The sequence below is a fragment of the Echiichthys vipera genome, assembly GCF_963691815.1.
Source record: "Echiichthys vipera genome assembly, chromosome: 18".
NCBI lineage: Eukaryota > Metazoa > Chordata > Actinopteri > Perciformes > Trachinidae > Echiichthys > Echiichthys vipera.
The window spans coordinates 24,760,652-24,778,522 of record NC_139843.1 but is presented as its reverse complement, the minus strand read 5'-3'; the positions used below and the strand labels follow the sequence as shown (position 1 = coordinate 24,778,522).

Below are 17,871 nucleotides of genomic sequence, written 5' to 3'. Positions count from 1 at the left end.
CCAACCAGCTGAGAGTACACTCTGTCCTAAGTATGAAGTGCTTTATGTTCACTGTTTTCATAAGTCAAAGTAAGTGGAAAGTCTGCATGTAGTTCCTGGATCAGTCATTACTCAAAATCTCCACATTAAACCAAACAATTTACCAAATAGCCTGATTCTGTTGATCATTCATAATAAATAGTAAGCAAGTGATAATTATAATATGATCTCCATTACTGGAAACACTCCACTTCAGCTTACACGAGGTATAATACTATACTGGCTGGATCTTGCCAGGATAAATGGGCAAGAAAGAGGATACGACAAGTCACGAGTCTATGATTGTGCTACGGAAACATTCACACTCACATCCACACCTACTGTATGTTTTGGACGGTGGAAGGAACAATAGTAGGAAGGAATATACATTTCAAATAATACAAAAGGAAAACATAGTTGGTCATTCTTGATAACATGTTGGCACAGTGTCAGAAACTCTGTCACTCTGATTTAATTTCTCACATTGTTCATTTCTGTATTTTTTGTGGGGAAGATGGCAATGTTCGGTTTACAGCCAAGAAGTCATAGACTAAAGATGGTCACCAGAAACGTTTGTCCTAGTTTTGAGTCATTTCTAAGAGTGTGAACACTGTGTTTTTACTTTAGCTGTTAAGTCACAGTCACTCCTAGAAGAATGGAGAGTGCAGACTCAGTGCAGAGCATTGGTCTACATGTGACAGCCTGTTACCCAATCTGTAGAACAACAAGGTCTGCCATGTGAGCGGCCTCAGTGGTCCACCAGCGACCAATGAGAAAAATCTGTGTTGCTGCTCCTTGTGCAGCCAATCAGAAAAATCTCAGCTCACATCAGTGGGTGTGGAGAGGGAGCTGGAGCTGCCCTCACTTAGATATGAGTAGGGCTGTCTCTCCATCCACCTACTGTACTCCTAATTAAGTAAGGACTTGTGATTCCTCAACTGTAGATGTTGTTTTTTTTTATTTTTTATTTGGTTTACAACGATCAACAGTACACAGCACTAACAAAGAACACTTGTTTACTGCACAGTTACTCCTGTTTTCATTACAATATCTGCAAAACCACACATGTGTGTTGCTGTATTAATCTGAGCACAGCCTGGTCCAAACATGCACATGTATTGTGTTGGCCTAACTGGGGCTAGGATATAAGTACAAATTCAGCTTTCTTGTATTTCCCTCATGTAAACTAGTCTTAATCATTCTTGTACATACATTCATAGCCATTCAAGTTTTCCACATGCAGAAGTTATGTAAAGAACGTTGACAGAAAGTTCAAATTGCCAAGTTTTGACCATAGACTGTATAGTGATCGTTTTGAGTGGACTGGGAGAGTGCCGTCCGTGCCTGTCCCAGATCTGCCTGTCGTTGCTAGGGGAAGTGACGCCAGAGAGCAGCGAATGACAACTTTCATGGTGGAGGAATAAATCCGACAGCAGAGTGAAGCTGCGTACGACCAGGGGTTAAATCTATCAGCAATATCCGTCTCCATCCTTGTGTTTTTGGCCACCGATAACCTCTAAAATACGGAGAACATAAACTACGCGTTTCACGGTATCGAACGACATCGATATTATAGGTCTTCGTTTGTCAGAATGATAAAATAGGGATGGTGACATTTACATTGTTACAGAAGGAACTGGGATTCCGGGGGGCGGGGAATGTGAATTGAGGTTGTAAACCAGTTTAGGGAGGTGGACTATTTTTGCAGAGGAAACGTAAACAAAAGGTTAGTAACGGAACGTTTAGGCTCCGTAAAGGTTAATCTACCAAGCTACGAACGAAGCAGCATACGTAAAAATGGAGCTGAGAGTGGGGAACCGATACAGACTGGGCAGAAAAATCGGAAGTGGATCTTTCGGGGACATCTATTTGGGTGAGTAAAATCTGTTCTCTTCAACTTGACCGTACTTTCGCCAACCAAATATCGTCCCGTTTAACGCACCCCATTACCATTACCTTTATTAGCGACTGTTTGAATCATTTCCGAGTTCAACTTGCATTGGGGTTATATCTTTGTGTTAATCTCAGTTTACGCCAGCAAGCTAACGTTAGTTGTGATTTAACCTTAACCTCTGTCTTGCTAAATGCCTCACGTATAATTGGCGTTACTGTAACGTCCAGCTGTCCACTGGAACTATAGGACAAAACGAGGCGATGTGAGTTGATTTGTGGCATTGCATGTTGTAAGACAGCTAGCTTGTTTAGCTCGTTTAATGATGTTAACGTGAGGTAAACCACTGAAAACTTCAAACTACTGCTGGGTTAGATTCATAAATACAGCTGTTGGATACCAGTGTGTAACCATAACCATACTCGTGAAAAACAAAGCTGAAATAGGTACACGATATCAGGAAATCTCACCATATGCAATATTGCGGTCGAATATTGTTACCGAGGCATAATCAGCAAGTGTCACTACCACCTTTCCTCAGAGGGGTCCAAAGTCATAAACTTACAGTACTGTCCTGAAATAAATATGAATCATTTACCTATCATTTCCTTGCTTCTCTTCAAATGTTTTCTTCTACTCTAAGCCAAACATCCCACACTGCCTGGACTGTTTGAATAAATACATTTGAAATCAAGTTGAATAAATGACTCTAAAGATACCCTGTAAGATTTTTATCTATTTAATGGTCTGTTAAGTTTCTATCTATCACTTAGGGACTTAAAACAATAGTGATTGATCATATGACCCACTAATGAAAGCGCTTCTTTGCATTTTTGCAGAAGATTACAATATCAGTGTCTGTGGTGACAGTCTTGGGTTAAAAGTAAACATGCCGCCATGTTAGTGAAGCTGCTGACAGCGGTTGGTCTGCCACAGGTCCCCAGGACAGGCGGCGAATGCTCCCATGGGCTAAGCGACCCAGCGGGGTACTGCAGCACTGGCCTGTTTGTGTGGCTGTCATGGGACTGGAAGCACAATCGCCCGTTCACTCACGTACGTGGGGGAAGAGGAAATCACCTCCGAAACGTTTTTTCAGGATACCGGACAAAAGGCTCATAATTATCTTGACATCCTCTACTAAAAAGGTGTAGGTGGGCATAATTTTAGACCCTACCAAAATCGAGTTATGAGCAGCAGGAGGAGGGGGGGAGGGGGTGGCAGCTAAAAAGGGACAGTGTGACACATTAAAGTTAAATTTCGGCGTAAAATCATCCCAAAGTCATAGTCACTGCAGCTAACAGCCGGACGTGGCTAACAATGATTAGCTTAGGGGCAATACAGTGAAGGCATTCAAACGTCTTTTTTAACCACTAATACTGCTCAAAATAACAGCAAACCTCTGCAGCAGCATGAGAAGAGTCCCTACACAGAAAACAAAGCACCAACAACGTAGTTGGTTAACCCAGAGTTTATTAAGAGTGTTTTAAAGACTTACCTACTGGCCCCTGTACCAGCTCCTCTCATAGTAAAGTCCATTCAAGTGGATTACCAAAATCAATCCCAAAGGAAGGAGCCCATTGGTGCTTTGTTTTCTGTGTAGGGACTCTTCTCATGCTGCTGCAGAGGTTTGCTGTTATTTTCAGCAGTATTAGTGGTTAAAAAAGACCTTTGAATGCATTCACTGTACTGCCCCGAGCTAATCACTGTTAGCCACGTCCGGCTGTTAGCGACTCTAGCGGATTTTGTTCAACACACAGTTGACCTGATAGTGACAAGATGGAGGGCTCTGAAAGAGCAGGCTTGTCTGCAATTACATTGTACTGCCAAAAAGAACGTGAGAAACAAGGCATCTAAATTCTTCTGGAGTACGTATTTTAATATTAATCAAGTGAAATGTCTCTTGGTACCGGTGTGACCAGTGAAAAGGGTTTTTGGCTGATTTTTGGACCCATTCTAGAGCCCTGGGTTACTCACTCAATCAAAGTCTCTTGTTAACAGTCTTCATTAGAAACAACTGAAGTCTCAGCAGTGGTTATTTTTAAACTTTGCCAGATAAAATTGAAGCTATCTGTATATTTAGATGCCTCGGTTGGTAAGTGGGTTTTTTGTGCTTTGGGTAAACTGATCCTTAAAGTTCACCCTGTGTTTTAACATTTGTCCTTTTCCAGGCACTGATATTTCCGTGGGTGAGGAGGTTGCGATTAAGTTGGAATGTGTGAAGACCAAACACCCCCAGCTTCACATCGAGAGCAAGATTTACAAGATGATGCAAGGAGGAGGTGACGTAGCAACTAACATCAGTCTTTCCCAAAGTTAGGGTTAAGGCAACAACAGAAACTTCTGACTTCTTGCAATATTTCTCCTTATTGATTCTCTTGAATCACTTGAATTATAGCCCTTGTTTGTCCCTGACTCTTCATTAATATTAGTGGGATAGAAAATATTAATAGTGTAAACTGAGAGTAGTCAGTTTAATTTTTTTCTCTTGCTTAAGAGGCAAGTGAAAAACATCATCAAGAGGTGTTCCCTAGCCTGCATTTTTGTGTTGTCTTTTTGCAGTGGGCATTCCAACAATAAAGTGGTGTGGAGCAGAAGGTGACTACAATGTGATGGTGATGGAGCTACTGGGTCCCAGCCTAGAGGATCTCTTCAACTTTTGCTCCCGCAAGTTCAGCCTCAAAACAGTCCTGCTGCTCGCGGATCAGATGGTAAGACTGCCTACTCAATATATATATATCTATATAGACAGACAGACAGACAGGCACACACACACACACACCTACTGACCAGTGCATGCATCCACATCCTCTTTTCGCACTTCCTACCGCTGATCCAGAACAGCTATGAAAGGGCAGCCGAAAGGTATTTGGTGTTTATATGTGTATGTCATTGAGTCATACAGTATGTGGTTCAGTGTCTAACCCAAGGACACACTATGTGCACAGGGGAAGCAAGGGTTTGAAATGCCAACCCTGTGCTTTGTGGACCAGTTGCTTTACCTCCTGATTCAATAGCTTAAACACTGTTTATGGAATCAAATCAATTGAAACGCTTTTAGAATTCTAAATTCAAACATTCAAAAGTCATAGAATAGCTAATAATAAGAATTTAATAACATTTCATAGGCTAATGCTTTGCTCTGATTTACATCATTGTCATTGAGTTTAGTCTGTAAAGTCATTACTCACCCTTGTCCTCCCTCAAAAAGTGACTTGTACAGAAGGAGTTGGCATTGTGTTGTGACCTCATTATTTTTTCCTTCCCCACTACAGATCAGTCGCATTGAGTACATTCACTCCAAGAACTTCATCCACAGAGATGTGAAGCCTGATAACTTCCTGATGGGACTAGGCAAAAAGGGCAACCTGGTCTACATTATTGACTTTGGCCTGGCTAAAAAATATCGTGACGCGCGCACACACCAGCACATTCCCTACCGCGAGAACAAGAACCTGACTGGCACTGCACGTTACGCCTCAATCAACACACATCTGGGGATTGGTAAAAAAAAACAACACTGTTTGACGTGAACACATTACTACATTTCTTAGACTGTGAATTTATAGTTGTGGAGTGCACTGATGACCCCTTTTTCTTTATTCCATCCTTCTCCTTGTCTGTTGTTTCCTCTTACAGAGCAGTCAAGGCGTGATGACCTGGAGTCCTTGGGCTATGTTCTCATGTATTTTAATCTGGGCTCGTTGCCTTGGCAAGGCCTCAAGGCTGCTACCAAGAGGCAGAAGTATGAACGGATCAGTGAAAAGAAAATGTCCACCCCCATTGAGGTGCTTTGCAAGGGATACCCCTGTGAGTCTGGACTTATTTTCGGTTTTCTTCTTTTTACATTTTCTAAAAAATATTTCTTAACAACAGATTGACCCATAATATTCAAAAACAGTCAGTCATTCCCATCAGCTAAAAAATGTTTTCTCTCTAATTACAGCTGAGTTTGCGACCTACCTGAATTTTTGTCGTTCCCTGCGCTTCGATGACAAGCCGGACTACTCATACCTACGGCAGCTCTTCAGGAACCTGTTCCACAGACAGGGCTTTTCATATGACTATGTATTTGACTGGAACATGCTCAAGTTTGTGAGTAATAATCATAATGACTAAACTGTATTAAATCAAATTATCAGCCACAATATATCCTTCAAATGTTTTAGTTTTTTTACAAACTCCAATTCCAATGAAGTTGGGACTTTGTGTAAAATGTAAATAAAAACAGAATACAATGATATGCAAATCCCTTCAACCAATATTCTATAGAATACACTACAAAGACAAGATATTTAATGTTCAAACTGATAAACTCTTTATAAATATTCACTCATTTTGAATTTGATGCCTGAAACAGGTTCGAAACACCTGGGACAGGGGGATGTTTACCACTGTGTTACATCACCTTTCCTTTGAACAACACTCAATAAGTATTTGGGAACTGGGGACACTAATTGTTGAAGCGTTGTAGGTGGAATTCTTTCCCATGCTTGCTTGATATACGACTTCAGTTGCTCAACAGTCCGTTGTCATATTTTGAGTTTCATAAAGCTCCAAACATTTTCAATGGGAGACAGGTGTGGACTGCATCAGGCCACGCTGTTGGAACACGTGCAGAATGTGTCCTATCACTGTCTTGCTGAAATAAGCAGGGACGTCCCTGAAAAAGACGTTGCTTGGATGGCAGCATATGTTGTTCCAAACCTGTATGTATCTTTCAACATTAATGGGGCCTTCACAGATGTGCAAGTTACCCATGATGCCATGGGTACTAACACACCCCCATTTTGAACTGTGCGCTGATAACAGTCTGAATTCTCCTTTTCTTCTTTGACCCGGAGGACACATCTTCCATTATTTCCAAAAACAGTTGTAAATGTGGACTCGTCAGACCACAGAACATTTTTCCACCTTGTGTCACTTCTGTCTCAGATGAGCTCGGGCCCACAGAAGCTGGTGGTGTTTCTGGTGTTGTTGATATATGGCTTTCGCTTTGCATGGTAGAGTTTTAACTTGCACTTGTAGATGTAGAGATGAACTGTGTTAACTGACAGTGGTTTTCTGAAGTGTTCCTGAGCCCATGTGGTAATATCCTTTACAGAATGATGTTGGTTTTTAATGATGTGCTGCCTGAGGGATCAAAGATAAAGGTAGGTTTTTAGCCTTGCTGAAAGTGGACAACATAGTGACAAGGTGGATTGTGCCCAGTGGAAGGAGGTAAATGATAAGAAGTGGTCCCAGTAGGGACCCCTGGGGGACACCCAGTGAAACAGCGGAACACCTTTACCTTTGGTTCATCAGTTAAACATACTGTTGTCTCTAAGTTAGATAGGATGAGAACCATGAGACTGCAACACCTGCAATCCCAATGTCAGCCAGCGATCCAGGAGACGTGGGTGGGAGATGGTGTCAAATGTCAAGGAGGATATGGAGGGTGAGCAATCCAGAGTCAGCTACACGGAGAAGGTTGTTTCAGTAATGTGTTTGGGCCGGCCACCAGATTCAAAGGGTTCCCGGAGGTTGTTGAGGTGTGACAGAAGTTGAGCGACAACCACCCTCAAGAGTTTTGGAGATGAAGGGAAGGTTGGCGTTTGGTCTGTAATGGCTCAGGTCAGCACTGGGTTTTCTAGAACTTCGGGGAAATGGATGGCAGAAAGGCTTGGGCGAGGGTGGTTGGGAGGGGGTGAAGCTGACAGGCTGTGGATTTGGTTTTGAGGATGAGCTCAGAGATGATATGATCCGTTGGAGAGGGAGCCCATGAGTGGTTGGCCTGTGGTTACTTTTCAGAGTGAGTTGCCTGGAGAAGTGCAGGACAAGGCCAACTACAGGTGGATGGTGTTGGTTTTGGTGTCAAAAAAAACGCAGAAAGGGGGCAGTCAGTGGCTGAGTGGTTAGAGTAGCTGCCCCATGTAAAGAGGCTGAAGGTCCTTGAGGCAGCAGCCGTGGGTTCAACTCTGACCTGCGACCCCTTGCTGCATGTCTCCCTCTCTCTCACTCCATATCCTGTCTGTCCTATCTAATAAAAAGGCTTGAAAACTGCCCAAAAAATAATCTTTAAAAAAAAAAATGCAGAAAGGCTATACAGTGATCAGTTGAGATGTTGAAGGGAAGGGTTCTCTAAGGCTGAAGTAGGTGGCTGACTGTCGAGGAGGGGCTATGGTGTGCTTATACTATTACTGATTATAGGTGCGTTTACACTGGTCGACTACCCTGAATGAGGCGGGCCTATCTCGCCAAAAACCTCCCCAATTTGCATGCGAGTCGTTCAGGAGGTCATTTGACCGAGTAGAAAGAGGCCCTATCGGAGATTAACCTGATTGCTGATTGGCTGTAGCTCTCAGCGGGATGTGACGTGTTGTAGTACAGACACCACAACAACACGGTGAAGTTGACACCTTTATCCAGTGGTGAAGAAGAACACAGCACAGAAAATGATCTTTCATCATCTGTCTGTCAACAAAACTTTTACATCACCTCATACTTTAAGGTGGAGTATTTTCTTTCATGTTACTAGTACATAAGTGACGTTGTGAATACTACGGGCCACCTTAAATCAACCTACAACTATTCTGTATGTCTCTTGAGGAAGAACGCGCCGCTGTATCACCAATCAGCTGATTACCGGCGATACATCACCTCCAGAGTCTGGTGAATCCATCTGGGTCCTTTTTTCGTAATGGAAAGACAGCGAGTGAACGGCCATTTTAGAGGGCGTGCCCTAAAACTTTCCGGGAGGCCATTTTATAGGGCTAATGGAAACACGCCTTATGTTGGAATAGCTGCTTAGCACTACTGTACTTAGTGCTAAGTAGCAAATGTTTGAATGCTAACTTGCACTAAGATGGGGAACATGGTAAACATTACACCTACTTAACACCAGCTTGTCATGAGCATGTCAACATGCTGACATTAACATTTAACCCAAAGTGCAGCCTCACAGAGCTAGGACTGTCCTGTCTTTTTTTGTTGATTCTTTTATTGTTGTACACAGGGAGCCAACCGTGCAGCAGAAGAAGCAGAGAGAGAACGCCGGGACCGTGAGGACAGGCTGAGACATGGCAGGAACCCAGGGGCTAGAGGTATACCTGCTGCATCAGGACGACCACGAGGAACCCAAGATGGAGCAGCGCCCACCCCGCTAACACCCACCTCACACACAGGTCAGTTGACTCCAGCCCCTCTGTGACTTTGTTTAACCAAGCAGCATCCAAGCCACTTGAGGCTGGTTCCAGAACAGAGCAAATTCCTATATGGCCCTGTGTTAAATGGCCAACTTTGCAGCAGAAATACAGTAAACATGTTTAAAGCCTGGTACAAGAAACGGTTTTGGTCTCTTTTCCACGTTCATGACAACTTTACAGGAGGTGAATTGTTTTTTTAAATCACCTGTTAAAATCATATTAATGCTGAAACTTCTGCATAATTAAGGGAGTGGCTGTTCTGAGTGACAGGTGCAACACCTCCGTTCTCAGACGTGTTTGTGCTGTTGGTGCATGGGGTATTAAACTGACTCGATGGACACGTGCAATATTGGACTAATAATAGAGCTGTTCAAGAAGTAATTGCTCCAGTTTTTTTGGTGAAGGAAATTCTGGTGGTATTTTTCGAGAAAATTCATAATTCTTCTTCACGATTATATTCAAGATAATGATCTCGCACAGCGCTGTCAATGTACACGGTTATGTTACACAAATTATTGTCCTGCACTTGAGTTGGACATGCATTTAAGGCCACATTCTTCTGATATTCCCTAGTCCCTTGCCGTATGTTGGAAGCTTAGGCTTCCAGTTCCAAGCACAGACCCAGCTTTTGGCCTCCTGTGTTGATGTTCTTGTCATCGACCAGGCCAGACAGGGTGGGTCTCACACCTGGTCTAAGAGTCTGGGTGTACCCAACACCAACAAGGCTATTGTTGTTCACTTTAGCGCTAACAGAGGAAACCTGGTCCAGCTGGTATCTGGCTGCAGTGTGAACTATGTGCACTCTTTGCATTAGTGGTGTGGGAAATGAGGCTATAATCTAAAGATTAGCCTTTGCTAACTTAGAGTTTGTAGCAAGGCTTCATTCGTCCCACCTCAGATGCACCACGCTCTGCCTTTTGGAGCCTGGAGTAGGCGGAATCAGGCCAATGCCACTGGCTGTTCAGAAACCTATGAGTGGGAGACGGTGTCCAGTATTTATGTCTATGTCTTGAAACCTCGAAGACCCACCATAGACCCATTTTCGTCTTTCATGTTGTGTTCACACCAGCCACAAGGTGAATATTCGTTCGAGGGATCATATTTGGATAATTTTACTTGCGTTACTTGCGCTGCTGCAAATCTGCTGTTTCTAGATTAATAACATCCTCCAGAGGAACACAGCTCTGTGAATTTCACTGCCGGTCTGTGTCTGAATGAGCCCCTCATCCTGACCCTCAGGAGGTGGGAGGGGTTCTTAAAGACAGCGTCCAGCTTCCTCCTCATCCCCCCCCTCCGCCACCACCTCCAGATTGTCCAGGTCTGACCCCACCACAGACCCTGCCCTCCTCACCAGCTTATTCAGTCTGCTATTGTCCCTTGCGTTTATTAAAAGTTCTTTTTCTTCTAGCCTCTGTACAAATATGAGATACTAGGGACTCACACATCAGGAGAATCTAAACTTTGATAGGCCTTTTGAGACAGTGTCATGAAGATTTCTTGTGAATATACTGATGAGGCAAAAAAAGCGCTCTTTTTCTGTTTGCATCTTTCCATTGGGTTTGTATGTATTTGCGCCACCCACTTTGCAGGAACCGCAGCTGGGGAACAGGGGAGCTTTAGGGGGATATAGCAGGTTAACAGTAGATGTCACACAGAAGTAGTGTTCATCTGAAACCTAGGAACCTGAAGATTTATTTGAGATGCAACTCAGAACCGTCAAGTTTTAAAGTCATACATTTTAAATAACAATTCATTTATTTATTAAAATAAATTGAGTTTAGGGCTTAGAACATATCTACACATACACTGAAGGCCATTCTCATGCTCTATTATGTTGAACAACTTGAAAAATTCATACCACCAGTGACACAGATATTCGTGCTAAATCTTTACCACTTTACAATTGATAAAAATGGTCAAACATCCCTTCAAAATCCCATATGAAATCTACATAGTTTTGGAACTGCAAGGGATTATTATCATTAGGGATTATCATAAAGGGAGCATGTCTGCAAAGAGGAGACTCATGGGTACCCATAGAACCCATTTTCATATCTTGAGGTCAAAGGTCAAGGGATCCATTTGAATATGGCCATAGCAGTTTTTCGCTCACCAAAATCAAGCTTTGGAGTTTTGGAGCCTTATTTAGCCTCTTTCCTGACAAGCTAGCATGACATGGTACCAGTTTATGCCTTAGGTTATCTAGTTTAATATGATACCAGTATCTGCACTCTACCGTTTTAAAGAACTACATTTGAGGTAATGTCGACCCGGATCAACGGCAGGTCTCAAGAGAGTTAATGATTTTCTGATTTCAAGGCTTTAGATCAATGGATTATAATGTGTGCTTTGTTCTGACTGTTTTGCTGTCATTACACAAACTTTTGAATCAAAAACAATAACCATGCCTGTTTGTATGGAGTATGATGGAAAAGGGATGCATTGGTTTATTCTGTCATCATAGCCGTTCCCTCCTGATGGTGGTCTTTGTTTTTTGTTTTTCTCTGTTCTCCAGCAAACACATCCCCTCGCCAAGTGTCTGGTATGGAGCGTGAACGAAAGGTCAGCATGCGACTTCACCGCGGCGCTCCCGTCAACGTGTCATCCTCAGATCTCACAGGACGACAGGACACGTCGCGCATGTCCACCTCACAGGTACAAGACACCCCTGAAGACACATTTGCTTTCTTCTTATAGTGTCTCTTAACTCACTAACATGAGCAGGAAGTTGAAACTGTACTTACCATAGATAATTCCACCTCACCCAAGGCTTGAAGCACAAGCCCCTTTATGCATATTCAGAATGAAGCTGTGCTTTAAGCATCATAGTAACCAGAAGCAGTTAAATTACATTCTAAAGTTAAAGGTTGAATATGTAGAATGAGGAGAACAGCTCCATCTAGTGTCTCAAGATCATAGTCTCAACAAGAAAAAATAATTCCAGCAGTCAGGTTGCCAGGTTGGTCAGACCCGGCCCAGTAGCTACAGGAGACCGGAGTCTGTTTGAGCCTGTATCAATCCATCCCCTCCAGAAAATCACACCATAAAAAACAAGGATTTGACTCTGGTTTTTGCCCGTCTCCACTCACTCAGCTGCTGGGACAAATAAGCAGCTGCAGATTGGCAAACTTCATTTCACCCAGTGCCAGCCTAAAGTAGCTTCACCTAACAACAGGCAACCCTGGCAACCAGCCACACCCAACGCTATTGGCTGCTACAATGGAAAAAGACTATTGACAATGACTTTCTGTCCCGTTCTGAGTCAGATATTTTTTATGGAAAAAGGCAGAAATTTCAAGTCAGATATTTTTCATGGAAAAGCAATACTTTCATTCTGTACCCCTCAAAACGCCCCATTGGTGTATTATTTAAAAAAATATATAGCTTTTAATAAAGATTCTACATATTCAACCATTAATGAAAATGTTTCCTTTTGGTAGTCTTTATCTTTCTACATCATAGGATCCGTATTGCAGAGTTTTGGTCTACGTGATTTACAAAAAGACTTGTGTGTAGTGTTTTGCACAGGACTCAGATGAGGAGCAGCAGAAGCCAGTCCTGATACTCATGTTTCATGTTAGACATGAAGTGTTATTCAGCCAGTGTTCTCCAGTTGTGTGGTTGGTGCAGTTTGTGGGTTCTGACTTGACATGTTGGGCCTTCTCTCTCCCTTCCCCCAACCTCAGAATAGTATTCCCTACGAGCATCACGCCAACTAGACGCTCGCCACGTCCTTGTGTGACGGCGGCAACGCTGGGTGAGTCCGGTCCCTAAAGCAACAGGGATGTATGGGTCCACATTCCAGTTCTACACTGGGCTGCGTCAGTCTTGTGTTAAGTCCCAGTTCCAGCATTTTTCACTTCAAGCCCAGTGTTTTATTTGAGGTGAATTCTCTAACTAAGAAGCACAAGAAGAAGAAAAACATGGCACTCCTGAGATTTGATCAGCAGCTTTAACAAGTTCATGTCGATACTCAATTACTGTAGTTCTGCCTGGAATCAAGGCACACCAGCATGTGTTCGTTCACCTGGGCATCCAGTTTGCTAATGAGACTTAGCTGGAGCGACCGGTTATTGATGTCATATTACACAATACCATCACAGCCATTAAGTACACCCACTTGACTGTTGATGACATCATAGCTGCATCGTACCGGCTTACGTTTCATCGGACAGCCAGATACTGCTATTTTATTAGCAGGAGGGTGGAGTCCTCTGAGAACTGGAGTGGATACTGCATCACAGTGCACCAGGGCCTAAGAATGTAACTCGCTTGTTGTCTACTCACAGTTGACATCAACTCTGAACCTGTGGCTTGTTGCTTGCACTTTTGGTGTGATGCCTAGATAACGGGCTTACATCTATAGCATCCAGAAGCTTTTAACCCCCCTACACCTACCCCTCCTGCCTTGCTTGGTGCAGTCCAGTGTTATTTCATGTTCAGATTTCTGCCTCGCTGGCCTTTGACATAAACTAAACCTGCATGATAAGAAATTACTCATTTGCAAGTCAGATTACAGCTTTGTCATGGCTGTGGCTGAAAAGGTTGGCTTTTTGGAAGGGATTTTTCCTTTTCCTTCATCTCAAATCAGCCGAGACAGGGAACAGACAGCGTTTCCTTGCTGTGTCACAGAGGATACATCTGGCAGTTGCATGTACTGGAGGTTTGTTGCTGGAACAAAACACTGGCAATAAACTTACACACAACTACCATGACATGGGTACCTAGTTGACTTGTCTAACATCTGAATCCCTATAAAGGCCTTTCCACTACAGGAGCTTAACAACTTGTAACTTGAGGCGTAGCCACTGTCCCAGGTCTTGTTTTTTTTTCCACTGTATTTTCTCTGCTTTGGGAATGAGTTCATGAACCTGAGTTTAGACAATGTCCAGCTGGTTTGCAACACAGCGAACAATCACAATTAATAATGCAGCACATGTGTTCAGTAGGGGTGTAACGGTTAGTGATGTCCAAATGAAGCCTCGTGAACCATCAGTTGTGTTTGTTGAGCTGCCAGTATGAAACATACAATTAAAATGTGTAACAAATGTAAAAAAAAAAAAAAAATACTGCTGCACTTCTCCAATAAATAATAATTGCAGCTTCAGCATGAACTGAGGTTATGACATTTGCCTGTTCTGAATTCCCGGGTAGGGGATGTTGAAATAGTGTCTGGTGCTGGGTGTGCACAGCTTGTTTTTTTTCACAGCAGCGGTTATAGTAACACCTGGATGGTGCCTTTGTAAATGTGTGTGCATGCTCTTAATTTACTTATGCGTATCCCACTTTGAATGATAGGGGGACATTTGCAAGGTCCTGTTTCATATTGTCGTTCGGCACACAGTTTGCTCTCTGTTCACTAGCCATCCATCCACACAGCCGGGCTCACAGGGGTGCGGGGCGTCCTGGGTTACGGCTATGCCTGCCTGCTGCTGTCTGCTACTCTCTCTCTCTCTCGCTGGCTGCGAGCTGAGCCGGAGGCTAAACAGTCCAGGGGGAACTCTAGACTGTAGACTGTAGATTTGCCATATTCACGCCACATTTCCGGATCGCTGTCCACCTCTGTACCCGCTCAGAAGTGCCTGTATTGTGACGGTCCGGTATGAATACATCTAGCATTACACCCCTAGTGTTCAGTATAAAGGCATTGTTGTGATTCAGAATATTAGATTTGTGCATTTATTGGTGCAAACTGTTTACACCACTGTAAAGTGTTACAGAGTTTTTAAAAGTTTTACATTTCTAGTAACTTTCAGGTAGTGTTGGTATTTTCACGATCATGTAACCTCTGCAGTAGTGAGTATGTTTTTTCACTTGGTAACAGGACAGCAAGACCAAATGCTGCATCACTATTTCTCTTCAGAGTAATAAAAATAAAAAAGAAGCTCCTCAACTTTTCTTTTTTTTTAATAGCAGTTTTCCATAGCATTGTCATGTACTGACTAGATGACTGAAATGTATTTAGAATCGGTTGCTCCAGGCCATGGGCATTATCCATATTAATATATTTGTGATCAGCTCCATCAAATACCGTGAGCGTCTGCCAGGCTTTACAGAATGTAGTTGATGGTTGAAGCCTCTGGGATTTCTGAGCCGCCATCTTTGCTGTTCTTCAGTAGGAGGTCACACCATCACTGGCTGCCAGCTAACTCCCCACATCATGTATATTGTGCCTATGGGTGCTTCACGCTCTTTGACTCAGTTTTGTATTCTCATACCCTTTTCACTTTCCCACCTGATGCTATAAGCCCTCTTGGAGGTTGTTTCCTTCATCATGACAGTATTAAAGCATGTTATCCATTTATCCCTTTACTGTTCACTTTAATGAAGTTGAAAAATATTGTCCAAAGCCAGAAAATATTGGGATGTTTTTGTAATTGGCAATCCTAAGTTACAACCCTGCAGCTGTTTCCTCAGTTTACAAACTTTGTAGTTATTACATAATGTAGCTTATTGGATAAACACGAGTAATTAAAGCTTTAGGTGATTTTGTGGCATAAAAATGAGATGCATTTAGACTGTAGATGAATTGGTGGTTTTACATAAATGTTCTTCTAGAAGCTGTTACAGTACAGTGAAGCATGCATGAAAAGCATAATGCATTCATTGATTTAGGACAGATGTAGGGTTGTCGTTTGTTTGTTTGTTTTGACCCTCCTGCTTCCTGTACTGTGTTTCTTCTAGATGGTGTCCGGCGTACCGCCTGCCAATCTCCATCTTCTAGCTCCTCGATGAGCCCCACAATGCACCCCGGCAGACCAAGTCCTGTTCACTCAGAAGCAATTTGACATACTAATTATTCTATTCAATACTACTACTTCTAGAGCTACCATTGGAGATAGCTTGTGACTCAGCACAAACTGCTTTCTGACTGACCGCTCTCAGTACTGCAGACTCTTGTACACTCTGCCAGTTGGTCGGATACACACACACACACACACACACACACACACACACACACACACACACACACACACACACACACACACACACACACACACACACACACACACACACACACACACACACACACACACACACACACACACACACACACACACACACACACACAGCAGATTCTGAATGGGCAGTGTTTTGTCTGGGGCAAACGTGGCAGCCGGTCTTTTCGAGGACATAGACTGACTGTTGAAACAGCGGTTTAAGCTCCTTCCTCTGCAAAAGCATTACTTAGTGATGGTCCTACATTTCCACTGTCACTGTCCGGTAGTTCATGCCTGATCAATAAAACTGCTTTTCTCTCTTTTGTGTATTAAGTTGAACCAGAAGCTTTTCATTTTGTGTGTGTGTGTGGATGAGACACTTTCCACTTGCATTTGCAGTTTACAGTCCCTCCTCCCACCAGTCACTTTTTCAGTTTTTATTACCACCACCACCACCAATGGGTCTCTAGAGTAAATATATAGCCGTTAAAAAGAAATGACTTCTTTGCATGTTTTAGGTGAGCCTTCAGCGCCAGGTATGAAGGCTTGAATGCTAGTTGAACCCATGAATGTACCAAAAATGTGCTTTGGTATCTCGGGTGAAGGACGTTGTGTATTCACCCATTAGTTGGCAAGATGTTGCGTCTTTTCACCTCCAGGCTCTGGTGTACTGTCTAATGAGCCTTGTTCCATTTCTAGTGTTCTGTACAATATGAGTGCGCTTCATGTAGGGGGCAAGGGCATCATCTTACACATTTTACCAGATGTCCATTCACTGTGTTCAGATAAACATTCTCGATTTTCTTATTTGTATAATTTTGAAACTGTGAATTACTTGTAATATTGGTGTGTAAATGTATGCTCTTATGTAAGGATGGATCTGAACAGGACTTTCAGGCTTGGTCCAGGAACCTAACTGCTGCGATTTCTGCCAGAAGTGTAGTAGTCTCCCCCCAGTCGGCCCCCTGCAGAGCCATGGAGTTGTTGCAGAAAGCAGTGCAGCGGGCAGAGATGTGCCGCTGAATGTGAATGACATTTTATGTGACATGCTTTGCTGTCACAGCTGCTGCTCTCCGTGATCCTGCACCAATGTGGCAAACTGCAATATTGCCATGGGTACTAAAAATGCATTCTTTGTGAATATCTTAAACAATTATTGAAATGATTCATGAGAGCTGGACTTTATACTTTTAAAGGCTTCTCCATAAAAAAAAATATCCCGTCTGACACTTCTGGGTTTGTATAACTGCCATGTCTATCACTATGAAATGGCCTGTTATAATTCTTTCTTGCTGCTACTCATTCTCTAGTTTGGGATTCTGACCCTTGACCTCTTTGGTCAGCCGCTCGATACCTAGGCAATTATGTTAGCAATCAGATCAGCAAGATTTACTTTCTCACATTTATATTTGCAACTGTATTTGTGTACTTAAACTGTAAATAAATGAATTACTTGTACCTCTTTTTTGTCACTAAATGGTGCCTGTGAATAAATCCGACCAGGAGGAAGAGCACCTTTCAACTTGCCTACACCATATTTCCACTCATCCACACGTCTAACACAACTGATATCACACATCTATTGATAGTTAATTTGGTTAATTTTGGTCTAATAAATTACTTTTTCAAGCATGTGTGGCCTCCCTTTCCTTTGCCATGTTGCCATCTTTGAGCCAGATGGTAGCAAATGGGGGCTTGTCTGTTCAGGATCTGGTTGTAGGAAGTAAAAAGTAGTAATATTTAGGGAGTTTCACACAGATTTTGGTCTCGGTCCCAGTGTGTGGATTAGAAGATTTACTTTATTTATCCCGCAACGGGGTAATTTCATTTTTCACTCTTA

At 42.8% G+C, this 17,871-nt stretch overlaps 1 protein-coding gene across 3 annotated transcripts; it reads left to right on the top strand.

Moving 5' to 3' along the window:
• Nucleotides 1-1,446: 1,446 nt before the first annotated feature.
• csnk1db (casein kinase 1, delta b) lies at nucleotides 1,447-17,565 on the top strand. Of its 3 annotated transcripts, none has more exons than XM_083932781.1 (10): nucleotides 1,447-1,891; nucleotides 4,078-4,188; nucleotides 4,469-4,617; nucleotides 5,182-5,410; nucleotides 5,546-5,716; nucleotides 5,853-6,001; nucleotides 8,901-9,069; nucleotides 11,606-11,745; nucleotides 12,782-12,847; nucleotides 15,775-17,565. In XM_083932781.1, exons 1-9 carry the CDS (start codon nucleotides 1,816-1,818, stop codon nucleotides 12,830-12,832), a joined length of 1,245 nt encoding a protein of 414 aa, XP_083788907.1. In that variant the 5' UTR covers nucleotides 1,447-1,815; the 3' UTR covers nucleotides 12,833-12,847; nucleotides 15,775-17,565. The 3 variants fall into 3 exon arrangements, with proteins under 3 accessions (XP_083788907.1, XP_083788908.1, XP_083788906.1); XM_083932782.1 differs by having other exon boundaries at nucleotides 12,777-12,847; nucleotides 15,775-17,564; XM_083932780.1 differs by lacking the exon at nucleotides 12,782-12,847 and having other exon boundaries at nucleotides 15,775-17,563.
• The last annotated feature ends 306 nt before the right edge of the window (nucleotides 17,566-17,871 follow it).

Excerpts from the sequence above, each read along its gene's own strand:
- csnk1db (XM_083932781.1), top strand. The coding sequence starts at position 1,816 with ATGGAGCTGAGAGTGGGGAACCGATACAGACTGGGCAGAAAAATCGGA. Across the intron at positions 4,189-4,468 it reads CAAGATGATGCAAGGAGGAG|TGGGCATTCCAACAATAAAG; the intron begins GTGACGTAGCAA and ends GTCTTTTTGCAG. Across the intron at positions 11,746-12,781 it reads CGCGCATGTCCACCTCACAG|TATTCCCTACGAGCATCACG; the intron begins GTACAAGACACC and ends ACCTCAGAATAG.